This window comes from Somniosus microcephalus, chromosome 13 (assembly GCF_052327205.1).
Source record: "Somniosus microcephalus isolate GS21.2 chromosome 13, FLI_Smic_1.0, whole genome shotgun sequence".
NCBI classification, from domain to species: domain Eukaryota; kingdom Metazoa; phylum Chordata; class Chondrichthyes; order Squaliformes; family Somniosidae; genus Somniosus; species Somniosus microcephalus.
The window spans coordinates 43,154,619-43,170,220 of record NC_140999.1 but is presented as its reverse complement, the minus strand read 5'-3'; the positions used below and the strand labels follow the sequence as shown (position 1 = coordinate 43,170,220).

Genomic DNA, 15,602 nt, shown 5'->3' with positions numbered 1-15,602 from the left:
ACAAGTTTGGAAAAGCCAATGCTCAAGTGTACACAGTGTTATGCTGGAATTCAACCAACCAAAACCATGCTGCCTACCAGCACAATGCTCTGGTGAGCTTCCCACTGCTTGTCCAATCACAACTAAGCTACCATTTACTGTATTGGAGCAGAGTGGGAAAAATCCTAGCTCCTAGTGACAGGTCTACCTTTCCAGGTCCCATTAATGAGCCAAGTTGGCCGCCAGTCAATCAGCAGTGCCCTGGCATCCTGCAGACCCGCCTGGCTCAGATATCAGATTACTAAATCTGCCATAGATGGTGGATTCTGTTCCAAATTTCCATCATCAGACACGTCACCTTGAAGCCATTTCAATCCCAAGGAGACTTTGGTTTACCTACCCACCCTCCAAGTAGGACCGTGAGAAGTTGGTCATCAGGCAATAGACATGCACGGGTATGAGCCTTTACTTGGTGGGCACCAGATACCAGGAACTTCTCACGAGCAGTCGTGAGCAGCACAACTACCCATAAAATGTGAGCTGTGCTGGGCACCATGCTGCTAGATTAGGAGCCGTGATACGAATAAAGAATGTGAAAGATGCAGACCCTGCACAAAAGTTAATGTAAATTCACAGGGTAGCAGCTCAATCTACAACTGCAGACACACAAAGACAAGCAGTTTTGCCAAGTTTAAATCATTTAGAATCTTTCAAATCAGCTTTCATTTTGTATAACCTAACCAATTCCCAATAATTGTGGAACACTCCACTACTGAATGAGACTAATTCAGTTTGTGCAAAGTTGATAAACTTGACAAAACCCTCATGAGTGGTGGAGCTCAAGGAAAGAGATTCACTGATTCAAATATGACTGATGCCAACATCATTGCAAGAAGCTAGAATGAACGAGCTCTTAGGCTGGAGTTATTATGTACCTGGCACAAATTTAAGCAAGACGTTTTCCTGGAGGGGTCTCGCACATCAGGGCTTTGCTGCATTTGGTAGTTTCCTGAGTTATACTGCCACTTTTGCATTAATTGACCCAAAAATATTTCATGTGAAGGTGGAAATATGACTGTACCCTTTATGAACACATACAAAGTGGCTGGTTGCAGCACAGCATTCTTAAAACATACACTTTTGCCAAAAATGTTAACTTCCTCTGGTAATGGACTGCCCAACATGTTCATATAAAATTCCTTTGTACACTATCTTAATGATTGAAACACATTTCTCCTACATACAAATCAGTCAAAATTCTTTTCAGCAAGCTGAAGGGTTGTTATACTCACAAAGTATATGTCTGTTACTGGGACCTCCTCATCATCGTCCTCTTCTGCCTCCTCAGAGGCATGACTAGTTGCCTCAGAGATCTGGCTCACAGTGTCTGCTTCCAATGTAACAGTGGAACTTGTACGTGCAGATGCTGAAGGAACTTCCCTAAAAAACAGGAAGATTCTTATTCAGTGTTCAGAAGAGTCCCAGCGTGGACACACGTACACGCATGCAATTACTCACTTACAAATTTTAGTATCATCTGCAAACTTACTGACCAATAAAAAATGAACAGTAGTGGGCCTAACACCAATAGTAATGCAAGTAACCTTGAAGTATCTGCTTGGATATCCATTATCTATGTCTGTAAACATGCAAAATACTGGGGACAGTGTGCTAATACACATGCAGTTTATAATACTGGGGGCAGATTGCTAATACACACTGGTATATAGTGGTGACAGTGTGCTAATACAAAGAGATACACATGTGGATATAGTACTGGGGACAGTGTCGTCTTCTTTGGTAGTCCCTCGGAACCAAGGATGACTTGCTTCCACACTAAAAATGAGTTCTCAGGTGACTGATGAGTCCAATGCAGGACCTACAGTCTCTGTCACAGGTGGGGCAGACGGCAGTTGAAGGGGCGGGGTGCTTGGGTTGACGTGCGCTCTTTCCGCTGTTTGCAATTGGCTTCTGCTTGCTCCCAGCGAAGAGACTAGAGTTGTTCGGCGCCTTCCCGGATGCTTCTTCTCCACTCTGTGCGATCTTGGGGCAAGGTGTCGGAGGGGATGTTGCACTTTTTCCAAGGAGGCTTTGAGGGTGTCCTTGAAGCGTTTCCTCTGCCCACCTGGGGCTCTCTTGCCGTGTCGGAGCTCCGAGTAGAGCGCTTGTTTTGGGAGTCTCGTATCGGGCTTGCGGACGATGTGGCCCATCCATTGGAGCTGATGGAGCGTGGTCAAAGCTTCGATGCTGGGGATGTTGGCCTGAGCGAGAACACAGATGTTGGTGCGCCTATCCTGCCAATGGATTTGCAGGATCCTGCGGAGGCAGCGTTGGTGGTACTTCTCCAGTGCTTTGAGGTGCCTGCTGTACATGGTCCATGTCTCTGAAGCGAACAGGAGGGCGGGAATCATTACTGCTCTGTAGACCATGAGCTTGGTGCCGGGTTTGAAGTCCTGGTCTTCAAACACACTCTTCCTCAGGCTGAATGTGTATCTTTTTGTATTAGCACACTGTCCCCAGTATTATAAACTGTGCATGTGTATTAGCTCTTTTCAACCGAAGGCTCCATTGGCACACTGAAGGCGGTGTTGGACTTTGCCATCGACGTCTGCCCTTGTTGACAGTAGGCTCCCGAAGTATGGAAAGTGGTCCACATTATCAAAATCCACGAGGAGGCCTTGGACAATCGAGGGGCAGTACTGTGTGGCGGGGGCAGGTTGGTAGAGGACCTTTGTCTTATGGATGTTTAGTGTAAGGCCTATGCTCTCGTACGCTTCGGTGAAGGTGCTGACGATGGTTTGGAGAGGGACCTCCCAGTATGCGCAGACACAAGCATTGTCTGCCTACTGTAATTCGATGACAGAGGATGAGACGACCTTGGATCTGGACTGGAGGCGACAGAGGTTGAACAGTTTCCCGTTTGTTCTGTAGATTAGCTCCACTCCAGCGGGGAGCTTACTGAGGGCGAGATGGAGCATTGCAGCAAGGAAGATCGAGAAGAGCGTTGATGCGATGACACAGCCTTGCTTGACCCCGGTCCGTATGTGAATTGGGTCTGTGGTAGATCCGCTGGTCAGGATCACTGCTTGCATGTCGTCGTGAAGCAGGCGTAGGATGGTGACAAACTTTTGAGGGCAACTGAATTTGAGGAGGACACTCCATAATCCCTCACTGTTGACAGTGTCGAAGGCCTTTGTGAGGTTAAAGGCCATGTACAGCGGTTGGTGCTGTTCCCTGCATTTCTCTAGCATTTGACGCGCGGTGAAGATCATGTCCATTGTGCTCTTTAGTGGGCGGAATCTGCATTACGACTCTGGGAGGAGCTCTTCAGCCACTGGGAGAAGGCAATTGAGGAGGATTCTTGCGATGACTTTCCCTGTGGCAGACATCAGGGAAACTCCTCTGTAATTACCGCAATCGGACTGGTCACCTTTCTTGAAGATGGTCACGATTACGGCGTCTGAGATCCCCTGGCATGTTCTCCTCCTCCCAAATAAGAAAAATGAGTTCATGTATTCGCGCCAATAATGTTTCTCCACTATGCTTTAGTGCCTCAGCGGGGATTCCATCTGCTTCCGAGGCCTTGTTGTTCTTCAGTTGTCGGATGGTCTTTTCAACCTCATGCCAGGCTGGGGTTGTGCTGAGGTGGTGGCGGGTAGCATGCTGCGGGATGGAGCCGAGAACACCTGCATCGAAGAGAGTCTCAGTTAAGGAGATCTTTGAAGGGCTCCTTCCAGCGGGCACTGACTGCCTCTCTGTCCTTGATGAGTACCTCTCCGTTCTTGGCCCGCAGTGTAGTAGGACCTTGGGTGCTTGGGCCGTAGGTGGTCTTGACTGCGCTAAAGAATCCACGCACTGCATGGTTGTCGGCTAGCTGCTGGATCTCCTGCACTTTCTCCACTCACCATCTGTTCTTTAGGTCGCGAGTTTTTTGTTGGACCTCAGCCTTCAGGCGTCTGTAGATCTGCTTTCTTGCTCTCAAGTTGTGTTGCTGCTTCCAGATCAGGAATGCCTTGCGCTTGCAGCTCGTGATCTCCTGGTCGTTCTCTTCAAACCAGTCTTGGTGTTTCCTGGTTGAGTGACCGAGCGTCTCTTCACAGGTGCTGAATATGGAGGCCTTGACAGTATGCTAATAGACACACAGGTATAGTATGGAGGACAATGCGCTAATAGACATTCAAGTATAGTACTGGGTACAGTGTGCTATCACACACACGTATAACATGAGGACAGCATACTAATATACATACCTGGTTGTGCTGTAGTACAACCAAGAAACTGCACAAGTGGAAAACTTCCATGTCAAAATTTAGCTTTTTGGTCAAATTAGCTTGTTCAATTTGTAGACTGAAAAATTTCTGAAATGTTATCACATTCAGAAAACTTTAGTCAACTTCAGACAAATTGCCATATTCCACTTATTTCGAAAAGATACCCTACTGCACGGTTCTTTAAAAAATTGGACATGCCTCCATTTATGTTCACAGTTAAACTTTGTATTTCATGAACCTCCCAAGTTTGAGGGCTGAATCAGATAAATGTGTTAAAGATGGGCTAGATTTATACACAAGTGCCCAGAAAAGGCCTCATGTCCCACCCCTTCAGAGAAACTCTCTCAATCCAATAATTTAATGTTAGGTGCATTATAAAGGAGAGTGTAAATGATTAAGCTGACAGATGCGAAGCATAAACCAAAAACAGATGGTGGAATGAACCACAAATCCCAGATGTGGATTCTTGTTTCCGTATCTATTGATACAAATTTAGTTAGTTCCAATGCTTTAAGCATGCCCAATGATTCACAGATGGTATGCATTACATTCTGTCCTGCAGATGTAAAGTTTTCTGGCATGCGGGAAAATCCTAATTTGCTAAGATTTTTGAGTCATTTATGTCAGAAGGAAAAGACTGCCACAAAAGCAGCCCAGAGTATTCCTTCCGTGAAAACTTTTACCATTCAAGGCACACATAACATCTAATTTGAATTAATGTTATTTTGATCAAATTATAAACACAGCATCATCTCCCAGGGTGCTGCTCACAGATGAGGAGAGCAGTAGCTCCAGTGTTGGGTTGGGGTGCAAGTGGCAAGGCTGCAGAGTCAGGCTGAAAGCTAGTGAGGAGGCTAATAGGTCGGTTCAGGAAAAGGAGGTTGCAGAGTCGAGTCTAGTCAGGTGGGGGAGCTCTAAATTGGATAGTGTGTACACTCAGCAGCAACAAAACAGTAGAGCAGACAAGTCTGGACATCAAATCTTCATCCCACTTACTTTCTTATGATTCTGGGAACTGATTGATCCTGAAGTATGACACATAATAGCACATGCTAAGAACAGACCAATCAGAAAGCAAACAGGATCATACAAACACAAGACTTCTTTCCGAAATAGTAACATATAAAGCTGTATACCCCATTTACTATAACCATTGTCTTGCATTTGCCAGAATAGAGAGATAGATAAATGGATATCCAAGCAGATACTTCAAGGTTACTTACATTACTAGTGGTACTAAATCCTTTTGCAGAAGATTGTACTCCTCTACTGTCTTAACACGTGCATAAATTTTAGTATTATCTGCAAACTTATTGGTATTCCCCGGGGATGCATGTTCCCCAGGGATTTTTGTTAGGTCCACTGCTGTTTATTTTGGTCAGTAAATTTGCAGATAATACGAAAATTTATGCACGTGTTAAGACAGTAGAGGAGTACAATCTTCTGCAGAAGGATTTAGTGGCACTCGGGGAATGGGCCAAATAATGGCAAATGGCATTTAACCTAGATAACTGCAGTGTCATGCATACAGGTAGGACCAACACAGAATACATTCATCATTTACAGGGAATGATGCTGAAAGCAGTTGAGAGAAAAGATCTAGGTGTTATTGTGCACAGATTACTGAACATTCACGACCAATACAGATAAGCCATAGCCAAAGCAAACAGGGTTGTATTAATAGAACCATTCAGTACAAAACAAAAGGACACATTCTGTCATTATACAGGTCGTTGGTTAGACCGCATCTGGAGTACTATACCCAGTTTTGGTCCCCTCACATAGTGGGTGATATATTGGCCTTGGAAAAGGCTCAGAGGAGAGCTACAAGAATAATTCCTAGCGTAAAGAACCTTAGTTACTCAGATAGGCTTAAAAAACTGGGTCTATTTACTTCAGAGCAGCGTAGACTTAGGGGTGACCAGACAGAGGTTTATAAAATAACAAAGGGGTTGGATTGCATGCCTACTGATAGATTATTTCAGTTTGACAGATTGGAGAGGACCAGGGGACAAGCATTTAAACTATGCAAAAGTAGGAATAGGCTAGATATTCGGCGGTTTCTTTTCTCAGAGTAGTGAGCCTCTGGAATTCATTGCCGGCTTGTGTGGTGTGCTGCTGCTCCGGGCATCATGAGTCTGGGGCAGGCTTGATGGACCAGCTGGTCTTTTCCTGCCCAGCATTTTTGTATGTTCGTATTATATCACGATACTCAGATGGCATCAAACAGGGTAGGTGAAGCTCAAGCAATTTTAACTGTTACTTGAAACCTTGACTAGCAATTCCAGTTTTGAGATTGCTCACATATAGAATGTGCCCAGAATTAGTAGTAGTGATGATGGGAGGGGGCAGTATCTTGATGGATACTGGCCAGGATGTTCCTCCCATGTTGACACCCTGAATGAAGGATTAATAGCTGTGATGTATTCAGTACTGAGGAATAATCTGCATTTCATTATTCAGTATATTTATTTCCCCAATACACATGTATTGTATCCTGCATTTGAAAGCCTTACAAAAAAGGTAGATTTATCTTTTGGAACTTGGAATGTCAATAAAACAATTTTAATCAAGTAATTTAGCTTGAAATGTAGCATCTTCAAAAAAGTTTTGTTCCGGACAATTTCCTATTCACATATTTCTTTTAAATTGAGGAAAAGCCAGCATAAGAAAGTGCACCAATGATAAAAGACCATTCGGCCTTTTGATATTTGAAGATATCTATGTGCCTCAATATTGCATTTATATGAGGGGGTAAGGCGCTTCACTCTGCTGCTTTAGGAGGCGTTTCCCTGTCTCATGATGGAGGTGTACAGTCCTGACCTGAATTTAGAAAGAGTAAGTGTGATCAATTACAGCCCAATTCTTGCTTAGAGCAATATTGAGAGAGAAGCTTCCCTTCCATCTTTGCCCCTGCCCACAGAAAAAAATCTCTGTATTGTCTTCCTAACCCCCATGTGAATCAAGCACTTTTATTAATATCCATATAACTCTCAAAAGGTATTTATCTGGTTCCTTTATGAGGATGTCAATGAGCTGAGAGCTTGTTCCACATTTGCTATCCCATGGGAAAACAATTTCTTCTAACTTCTTATTACTTGAGTATTGTGAATTTTGTTATGCATGACACAATTATACACAAGTATCACACTGGGATAACCCCAGTAACCACACACTAACATTTTCTCCTCCTCTTCTGTTGCTTCTTCCTCGGCTCCAGTCTCAGGATCGTTGCTGGACTTCACTTCCAGCTGAACAGTGACCTGCTGCAAGTCAGCTTCCACCATCATCTCATCATAGGACCTAGGAGCAGACAGAATATTTGAAACAGGAAAAAAAACTGACAGATTTGTACTAATTTGTGCGTGTGAAACTTGGGCTCCATTTTTGATCACTAACCAGCGACTCCTGCTAGAAAGTGCAGATATGGACGCTGGATGAGGATAGCATCAGGATTGTAGGTGATACCCACATGGTCAAGTAGGCTATCAACACTTGTGCAAGGCACCAATATCAGCCATGAAACTGTACCTCAGTGACAGCCGATGACTTCAGAAGAGGAGGGGAGAAAATAAATCCAAGAATATAGAACATAAAAAATTGTAACTACCTCAATTGTTTTGTAACTGCATTATATATACTGACTGCTTAGGAGTACTACAGTAAGAGGACCTACTGTATGTTTAAAAACTCAAGTCACTGCAAATACATAATAAGTATGCAAACACTTGAAAAACTATGTAAATGGTTTTTGTTTTCGGTTTCTTTCCCCTCGGTTAGGAGCGTGAAGAAGAAAATGTCACTACATACGCTCTGAAGTGTGACAGGCCGAATGGCCTCCTTCTGTGCTGGAAGATTTTATGATTCTAAGTGTATAAAGCCAATTTAAAGAGTTTGGCTTCTAATCCGCATTCTGCACTTTAAATTATTGTATTTCAGAAAGTAAATTTGTATTTCCCATTCGGTCAATGAAATACTTTCAGAACAATGAAGGGGGACTGGATAGCGTCCTAGGTTAGATGCCGTACTCTCACCTCTGGGTCCCAAGCTCAAATCTATCTCAAACTGATAAGATTAACGGCTCCTCTGTACGTTGATTGTGCAAGTCTGACATGAAAATCTGACATGAAATCAGTTTTGGGCAATCTAAAATGAGGCACTCTAGGCACAAGTTACAAGGAATTGGGAAATGCCGATGTAATGGGGGATTTTAACTTCCCAGGTATTCAGTGGTCCAATAGTGATCCATCTAGTGTTGAGGACAGGATGGCTGAAAGATATGTAATAAATTAGGGTTTCTTGGGCACTGGACCTAGTTCTTAGTAGTGACCCTGATGCAGTATCAGACCTCTATGTGGGGAATACCTGGGCAAAACTGGCCACATTATTAGATTTAACTTGATCAGATAAACCAAGGTGCAGAAAATTTAATGCTAGTGCTGGATATCAGCAACGTGGATTGGGCAGTCCTGCTCGGCGCAGATAATAGCAATACTGAAGTAAAATTGAATGCTTTCAAAGCCAAATGAAGTCATCTATGTCCATAGGGTTAAAAGAATAGCAAATGGTAAAACAAAACCAAATTGACTAACTGGTCACGTCTCAGGAGAACCAGGTTGGGAATTGAATGGAAGCTGTATCAGAGCAGCCATAAGATCAAGAGAAAAGGGTAGTGGATATGTGTTCTAATAATAGCTAGATCTTTTTCAGCTACTTTAGGAGTCAGAAGGCCATTATGGACATATTCAGGTGAAGTCCCAGGATATGGCATACGTTTTAAATGGTTACTTTATATCAGTTTTCACCATTGAAGGTAATACTGGATTATCAATACAATTATAGCACCAACCCTATGTTGCAAGTCATAGAATAGTACAGCACAGAATGAGGCCATTCGGCCCATCGAGTCTGCACCAGCTCTTTTGAAGAGCAATCCAGTTAGTCCCACTCCCCCGTTCTCTCCCCATATCCCTGCAATTTTTTCTCCTTCAAGTATTTATCCAATTCCCTTTTGAAGGCTACTATTGAATCTGTGCACTCCAAATCCTAACCACTCATTGAGTAAAAAAAGTTTTCCCTTATGTCGCCTCTGGTTCTTTTGCCAATCACCTTAATCTGTCTCCAGACTCTCCACGTAACTGTAATCCCTTATCCCTGGAACCCATTTCCGTTGGCCAAAAGAACAATGTCAACGTAGATGCAGATATAGTCCAAGCTAGAATTAGTCATCTCAAAACAGATTGGGCTCCTGGCCCTGTCGGGATTAATAGGAATATAGGACCCAAGGATGCTCAAACAAATGGAGCCACTCGCTCATATATTTAATAGCTCGTTGGGGTCAGAGATTGTTCCTATGGACTGGAGAGGCCCATAATATGGTACTATTATCTAAATAGGGCAATAAGTCAGAATCAGGAAACTATAGGTGCATTAAGTTCAACTTTAGCTATCAGCAAGTTGCTAGAGAGATCATTAGAAATACACTATTAACAACTGGAAAGGGAAGGAGTTATGAAGGAATAACAAGAGAATGCTGGAAACACTCAGCAGGTCCGGCAGCATTGAGGAGAACTCAGTTCTGACGAAGGGTCCTCGACCCGAAACATTGGCTCTATTTCTCTCTCCTCGATGCTGCCTGACCTGCTGAGTGTTTCCAGCATTCTCGGTTGTTATTTCAGATTTCCAGCATCTGCAGTATTTTGCTATCGAGTTATTAAGGAATCTCAGCATGGCTTCTGGAAAAGAAGGTCCAGTCTCTCAAACCGGGTTGAATTTTTTGAGGAAGGTGCAAGATTCGTGGATGTTCAAAGTCCAATTCACATTATGTATCCAGACTTTTAAAAAGCCTTTGACAAAGTGCTACACAAAAGGCTACTAAGAAAGGTCGAGTCTTGTGGGATTGATGGACAGATTTTAGGCAGGATAAGGAACTGGTTGCATGGCCATAGACAGAAAGTAGTTATTAATGGTAGTGGTTCTACGAGGGGAGCTATTTACTAATGGAATCCTACAGAGATCATTGTTAGAGCCGTTGTTCTTCAACTTTATCAACGATCTAGATGAAGACATTGGGGGAGCTATCCGCAAGTTCACAGATGGCACGAAGATATGTACATGAGTAGGGACCTTAGATGATAAAAACAGATTTCAGATGGGTGGCAGATTGGGTGGCTGTGGTAAACCACGTTCACTATCGTATCACTGTTAGTAGTTAGCACTGTTCACCACTGTTCGTTATAACTGTATCACTGACCACTATTGTATCACGGTACGAGGTCGCCTCTTGCCACACTGCTATACCTGGGATGACCACTGCCGACTCCGCCTTGGCTCCACCCACCAGGCCAGGTATAAAGGTGAGCGACTGGCTGGTATTCCTCCTGCTTGGATCGGATCACCCACGAGAGTGGGCTCTGTTATTTAGTCAATAAAAACCTTTAGTCACCTTCGTAACTCTTCGCCTTTTATTGGAGGAATTGATAGGTATATCAATTTTATTGACTAAATTTAATGATGTCCGACAACGAGTCACAACCGGCGGAGGAGCCACCAGCGCAGCTCCCAGGAGCACAGCCACACCAGCCAGCTTGGCTGCGAGCCCTCAGACCGCCGTACCTGGACCTGAACCCACGAGCAGCAAACTCAGCCGCAGACTTTAAACACTGGCTGGTCTGCTTCGAATCATACCTGAGAGAATCCAGCGTCCCTCAGGCATCCAAACTAAGTGTCCTGCAGGCACAACTGAGCCCGAGAGTATACACTCTCATCGAGGACATGACTACCTACGAGACCGCCATCAACCTGCTGAAACAGAAGTACCGGACCCCGGTAAACTACATGTACGCTAGGCACCTCCTAAGATCACGGCCGCAACAGCCAGGAGAATCAGTAGCCGAATTCTCACAGGCGCTATATGCACTCGCCAGGAACTGTGACTTTAAATCGGTGTCGGCAGCCGAAAATACTGAAGATAATATCCGCGACGCATTCCTGAAAGGCCTACGGTCCGAGTACTCACGGCAAAGACTGCTGGAAGCTAAAGACCTCAGCATGGAAAAAGCTGAAGCCCTCGCTATCTCCCTGGAAGTGGCCCACCAAGATCAGGAAGCATTCACCAGGTACTGCTCGCGACCCTGGGACTTGGGCCCGACCCCTACCACAGCACCCTTCCCAGCGCCGCCCCCGGGACCTACCTCTGCGTCGGCGTCCCGGACCCGACCGGCCCCGCCACCCCCGGCACCGGCCCCGACATCGGGCATCCGCGATCGGGCCGCCGGCTGTTTTTTTTGTGGCCAGGAGAAGCACCCGAGGTCGCGCTGCCCAGCCAAGAACTCCATATGCAAAACCTGCCTGAAGAAAGGCCACTTCTCCAAGGCCTGCAGGAGCGGATCCTCAGAGGCCAGCAGTGCCGCATGCGAACTATGGGGGCGGCCATCTTTGTTTAGGGCAACTGAGGCCAGCATCCCCACACATGAGTCATGGGGGCGGCCATCTTTGATTAAGGCAACCGACCCCAATAGTGCCTCATGTGAGCTACGGGGGCAGCCATCTTCTCCATCATTTTGCCCTACCTCGTGGGAGACGCCATTTTACTCACCACGCCCGACCGCCTCGCCCGCAGATGACAACGACTCGCTCAGCTACACACTAGCTTCCGTCACCCTGGACCAAGCCCGCCCGCACCATCTGTCCAAGTCAATGATGGACATCAAAGTGAACGGCCACGCCACGACCTGCCTGTTCGACAGCGGAAGCACGGAGAGCTTCATCCACCCAGACACGGTGAGCCACTACTCCCTCTCTGTCCTACCAACGCGCAGCCGAATCTCGATGGCATCGAGGTCCCACGCCACGGACATCAGCGGCTACTGTGTCGTGACCCTGTCGGTTAAGGGCACGGAGTATAAAAACTTTAAACTCCTCGTCCTCCCCCATCTCTGCGCTGCCGTCCTACTAGGGCTGGACTTCCAATCCCACCTCCAAAGCGTAACCCTAGCATACGGTGGACCCCTCCCCCCACTCACAGTCAACAACCAGCAAACGTTAAACCGCCCACCGCATAACACCTGCAGCCTCTCCACCCTCAAGGTCCCGCCACCCTCTCTGTTTGCTAACCTTACCCCTGACTGCAAACCCGTCGCTACCAAGAGCAGGCGGTATAGCGCCGGGGACAGAGCCTTCATTAGCTCTGAGGTGCGGCGCCTCCTGAAAGAGGGCATTATCGAGGGGAGCAGCAGCCCCTGGCGTGCCCAGGTCGTAGTCGTAAAGACCGGCGATAAAAACCGCCTGGTCATCGACTACAGCCAGACCATAAACAGATATACCCAGCTGGACGCATACCCCCTCCCCCGCATATCTGACATGGTCAATCAGATTGCACAGTATAAAGTATTCTCGACCATCGACCTGAAGTCGGCCTACCACCAACTCCCTATCCACCCTGAGGACCGCCAGTATACCGCCTTCGAGGCGAATGGGCGCCTATACCACTTCCTTAGGGTCCCCTTCGGTGTCACTAATGGGGTCTCGGTCTTCCAAAGGGAGATGGACCAGATGGTTGACCAGAACGAACTGCAGGCTACATTCCTCTACCTAGATAACGTCACTATCTGCGGCCGCGACCGGCAGGAACATGACGCGAATCTGGAGAAATTCCTCCGTACGGCCCAACGGCTGAACCTCACCTACAATAAGGAGAAATGCGTGTTTAACACCACGCGCCTTGCCATCCTCGGCTGCGTAGTGGAGAACGGAATCATCGGCCCCGACCCAGAAAGAATGCGCCCCCTCATGGAGCTACCCCTCCCCCACTGCCCTAAAGCACTTAGGAGAACCCTGGGGCTTTTCGCCTACTATGCCCAATGGGTACCCAATTACGCGGACAAAGCCAGACCCCTCCTGAAAGCCACTTCCTTCCCCCTCACGGAGGAGGCGTGCGCGGCCTTCTCCCTCATTAAGGGAGACATAGCCAAGGCCACGATGCACGCAGTGGACGAGTCCATCCCCTTCCAGGTGGAGAGCGACGCATCCGACTTCGCCTTAGCCGCCACCCTAAACCAGGAGGGGAGGCCAGTGGCCTTCTTCTCAAGGACCCTACAGGGCCCCGAGATCCGACATTCGTCAGTCGAGAAAGAGGCCCAGGCGATCGTGGAGGCAGTACGGCGCTGGAGGCACTACCTGGCAGGCAAACGATTTACCCTCCTCACCGACCAGCGTTCGGTGGCTTTCATGTTTAATAACAAGCTGAAGGGCAAAATCAAGAATGACAAGATTTTGAGATGGAGAATCGAGCTCTCCACCTACGATTATGAGATCTTGTACCGGCCAGGCAAGCTGAACGAATCCCCTGATGCCCTTTCACGAATGACATGCGCCAGCGCGCATATCGATAGGCTTCAGACCCTCCACGACCAGCTCTGCCACCCCGGAGTCACCAGACTCTACCATTTCATTAAGGCCCGCAACCTGACCTACTCCATCGAGGAGGTCAGGACCATGACCAGGAACTGCCAGACCTGTGCGGAGTGCAAACCGCACTTCTATAGGCCGGACCGAGCAAGCCTGATCAAGGCCACCCGCCCCTTCGAGCGCCTGAGCATCGACTTTAAGGGGCCCCTCCCGTCCTCTGACCGTAATGTGTACTTCCTCAACATCGTTGATGAGTACTCCCGTTTCCCCTTTGCCTTCCCCTGCCCCGACATGACCAGTAGCACGGTCATTAAGTGCCTGAATGCCCTCTTCGCCTTGTTCGGGTTCCCGAACTATATACACAGCGACCGGGGCTCCTCCTTCATGAGCGAGGAACTCCGGCAATTCCTCCTAGAGAGAGGTATTGCAGCAAGCAGGACCACCAGCTACAACCCCAGAGGTAACGGTCAGGTGGAAAGAGAGAACGCGACGGTATGGAAGGCCGTCCTCTTAGCCTTAAAGTCTAAGGGCCTCCCAACCTCCCGCTGGCAAGAAGTCCTCCCGACAGCGCTGCACTCCATCCGGTCATTACTTTGCACGGCCACTAACACCACCCCCCATGAACGAATGTTCGTTTTCCCCAGGAAGTCGACTACGGGAACCACTCTACCAACCTGGCTGACCGCCCCGGGGCCGGTCTGGCTGCGGAAACACGTGAGGGCCCATAAAACGGACCCCCTGGTCGAGAGGGTGAACCGCCTGCACGCCAACCCCCAGTACGCCTACGTGGCGTACCCAGACGGGCGGGAGGACACTGTCTCCCTACGAGACCTCGCACCCTCAGCCGATCCGGAAACACCGCCACCACCCCCCCCAACCTCAGCCCAGGTAGACGGCATGCCGGAACCCCACGAGCCCTCGCCGACCACGCAAACACCAGCATCAACACCGGATAAGGCACCAGCACCGGATAAGGCAACACCACCGCTGCGGCGATCGGAGAGGCTTACGAAGCCTCCGGAGAGACTGACCTACCAGAATTGGTAGTACACTTCACCCCGCCGGACTTAATTCTAAACAAGGGGTGAATGTGGTAAACCACGTTCACTATCGTATCACTGTTAGTAGTTAGCACTGTTCACCACTGTTCGTTATAACTGTATCACTGACCACTATTGTATCACGGTACGAGGTCGCCTCTTGCCACACTGCTATACCTGGGATGACCACTGCCGACTCCGCCTTGGCTCCACCCACCAGGCCAGGTATAAAGGTGAGCGACTGGCTGGTATTCCTCCTGCTTGGATCGGATCACCCACGAGAGTGGGCTCTGTTAATTAGTCAATAAAAACCTTTAGTCACCTTCGGAACTCTTCGCCTTTTATTGGAGGAATTGATAGGTATATCAGTGGCCGCTTTGCGGAATGCCTCCGTTCAGTCCGTAAGGATGACCCCGAGCTTCCGGTCGCCTGTCATTTTAATTCACCGCCCCATTCCCACTCAGACCTCACCGTACTCCGCATTGTTCCATGGAAGCTCAGCGTAAGCTTGAGGAACAGCACCTCATCTTCCGATTAGGCACTTTACAGCCTTCCGGACTCAATATCGAGTTCAACAATTTCAGATCATAACCTCGGCCCCCATTACATTTTTACTTATATTTTTTATCCACACCTTTGTTTTGGCCCCCCCCCTTTTTTTCTCTCCCACATGGCAGCTGTCTCTCATTCTGCCAGCGCATTTCACACCAAATCTAGCGCCGTCTTTTGTCTTCACTAGTCCGATCACCATCTCGTCTCGTTTTGAATACCTCTTAATGTCTCTTCACTTCTCTTTTGTTCTCTCCCAGCCCCCAAACTGGCCTTTTAATCTGTTTCATTTCCTGTGCTTTTTCCGTCTTGACAAAGGGTTTTGGCCTGAAACGTTGACACTATTTCTCTCTCC

The 15,602-nt window shown here is 47.5% G+C and overlaps 1 protein-coding gene across 3 annotated transcripts in view; it reads right to left on the bottom strand.

Annotated features, from left to right (window-relative positions):
* LOC147108276 (phosphatidylinositol 4-phosphate 5-kinase type-1 gamma-like) overlaps positions 1 to 15,602 on the bottom strand; it is a 164,166-nt gene that overhangs the window by 36,900 nt on the left and 111,664 nt on the right. For all 3 annotated transcript variants that reach the window (XM_086004836.1, XM_086004838.1, XM_086004837.1), the window contains 2 exons: positions 7,431 to 7,553; positions 1,272 to 1,419 (listed from right to left, as the gene is read on the bottom strand). In XM_086004836.1, coding sequence (XP_085860962.1) covers positions 1,272 to 1,419; positions 7,431 to 7,553 — 271 coding nt within the window. The remainder of the gene's footprint in view (positions 1 to 1,271; positions 1,420 to 7,430; positions 7,554 to 15,602) is intronic.